Genomic DNA, 713 nt, shown 5'->3' on the forward strand with positions numbered 1-713 from the left:
AGAGAATTGGATAACGGACCCAATTTATTTACACGATCCTTTGTCCCAAAGAATCTCTACTGTGATCTTTAGATCTCTTGATGTAGCGATTTTTACGAGCGATTATTCGCATTATTAAACAATTTTATTAAATCTTTTGCTATATACATCGTTTGTACACATATTTAAAACGTTTATCGTTTTACGGATTACAAAGATTGCTGATCGCGCGTAGCATGATAAGCGTCTCTCTCTTTATCGGGGAACTTGGTCGGTAGATTCGGGCTGTGCAAGTGACACTTGGCGGGATACATGATGCCCGCGACGTTCACCTCGTAATCGCCCGATAACACGTATTCGTTCGTCACTTCTTGCGGCTGACCTTTCGAGTCTAAATTTTGCACGAATCCAAGACATACCTGTCAACATTCGAGGAAAAAAATGTTAATAACTCTCGTAAGTCTTTTGAATTTTTTTATTTTGAAAAAAAAAAGGATGAAAAGAAAACTTGATTTACTTGTTTTTTAAAGGTGAATCCGTAACCCGTGGTCGTTGTCATTCCGCAATATTTTCCGTTTCGATAAATAGGCTCACCGCCCCAGCTCCAAGTATCGAACTCGGGATCGTGATCGTTTAATAATAATTGCACATATTTGCGCTTGACTCCTTGTTCGCGCTGTCTCAGAAGAGCGTGTCTGCCGATAAAGTCGACTCCTTTCTACGAAATACAAAGA

General features: G+C 39.7%; 1 protein-coding gene across 1 annotated transcript; it reads right to left on the minus strand.

Moving 5' to 3' along the window:
- Positions 1–106: 106 nt before the first annotated feature.
- LOC115234189 (pyruvate dehydrogenase phosphatase regulatory subunit, mitochondrial-like) lies at positions 107–707 on the minus strand. The gene is made up of 2 exons (XM_029805040.1): positions 497–707; positions 107–398 (listed from the first exon to the last, which is right to left on the minus strand). Exons 1-2 carry the CDS (start codon positions 536–538, stop codon positions 189–191), a joined length of 252 nt encoding a protein of 83 aa, XP_029660900.1. The 5' UTR covers positions 539–707; the 3' UTR covers positions 107–188.
- Between the last annotated feature and the right edge of the window lie 6 nt (positions 708–713).

The sequence above is a fragment of the Formica exsecta genome, unplaced genomic scaffold (genome assembly GCF_003651465.1).
Source record: "Formica exsecta isolate Colony F162 unplaced genomic scaffold, ASM365146v1 C16328462, whole genome shotgun sequence".
NCBI lineage: Eukaryota > Metazoa > Arthropoda > Insecta > Hymenoptera > Formicidae > Formica > Formica exsecta.

Coding starts and splice junctions, on each gene's coding strand:
- LOC115234189 (XM_029805040.1), bottom strand. CDS start 538: ATGACAACGACCACGGGTTACGGATTCACCTTTAAAAAACAA. Junction 399..496: donor GATTCACCTTTAAAAAACAA/GTAAATCAAGTT, acceptor GAATGTTGACAG/GTATGTCTTGGATTCGTGCA.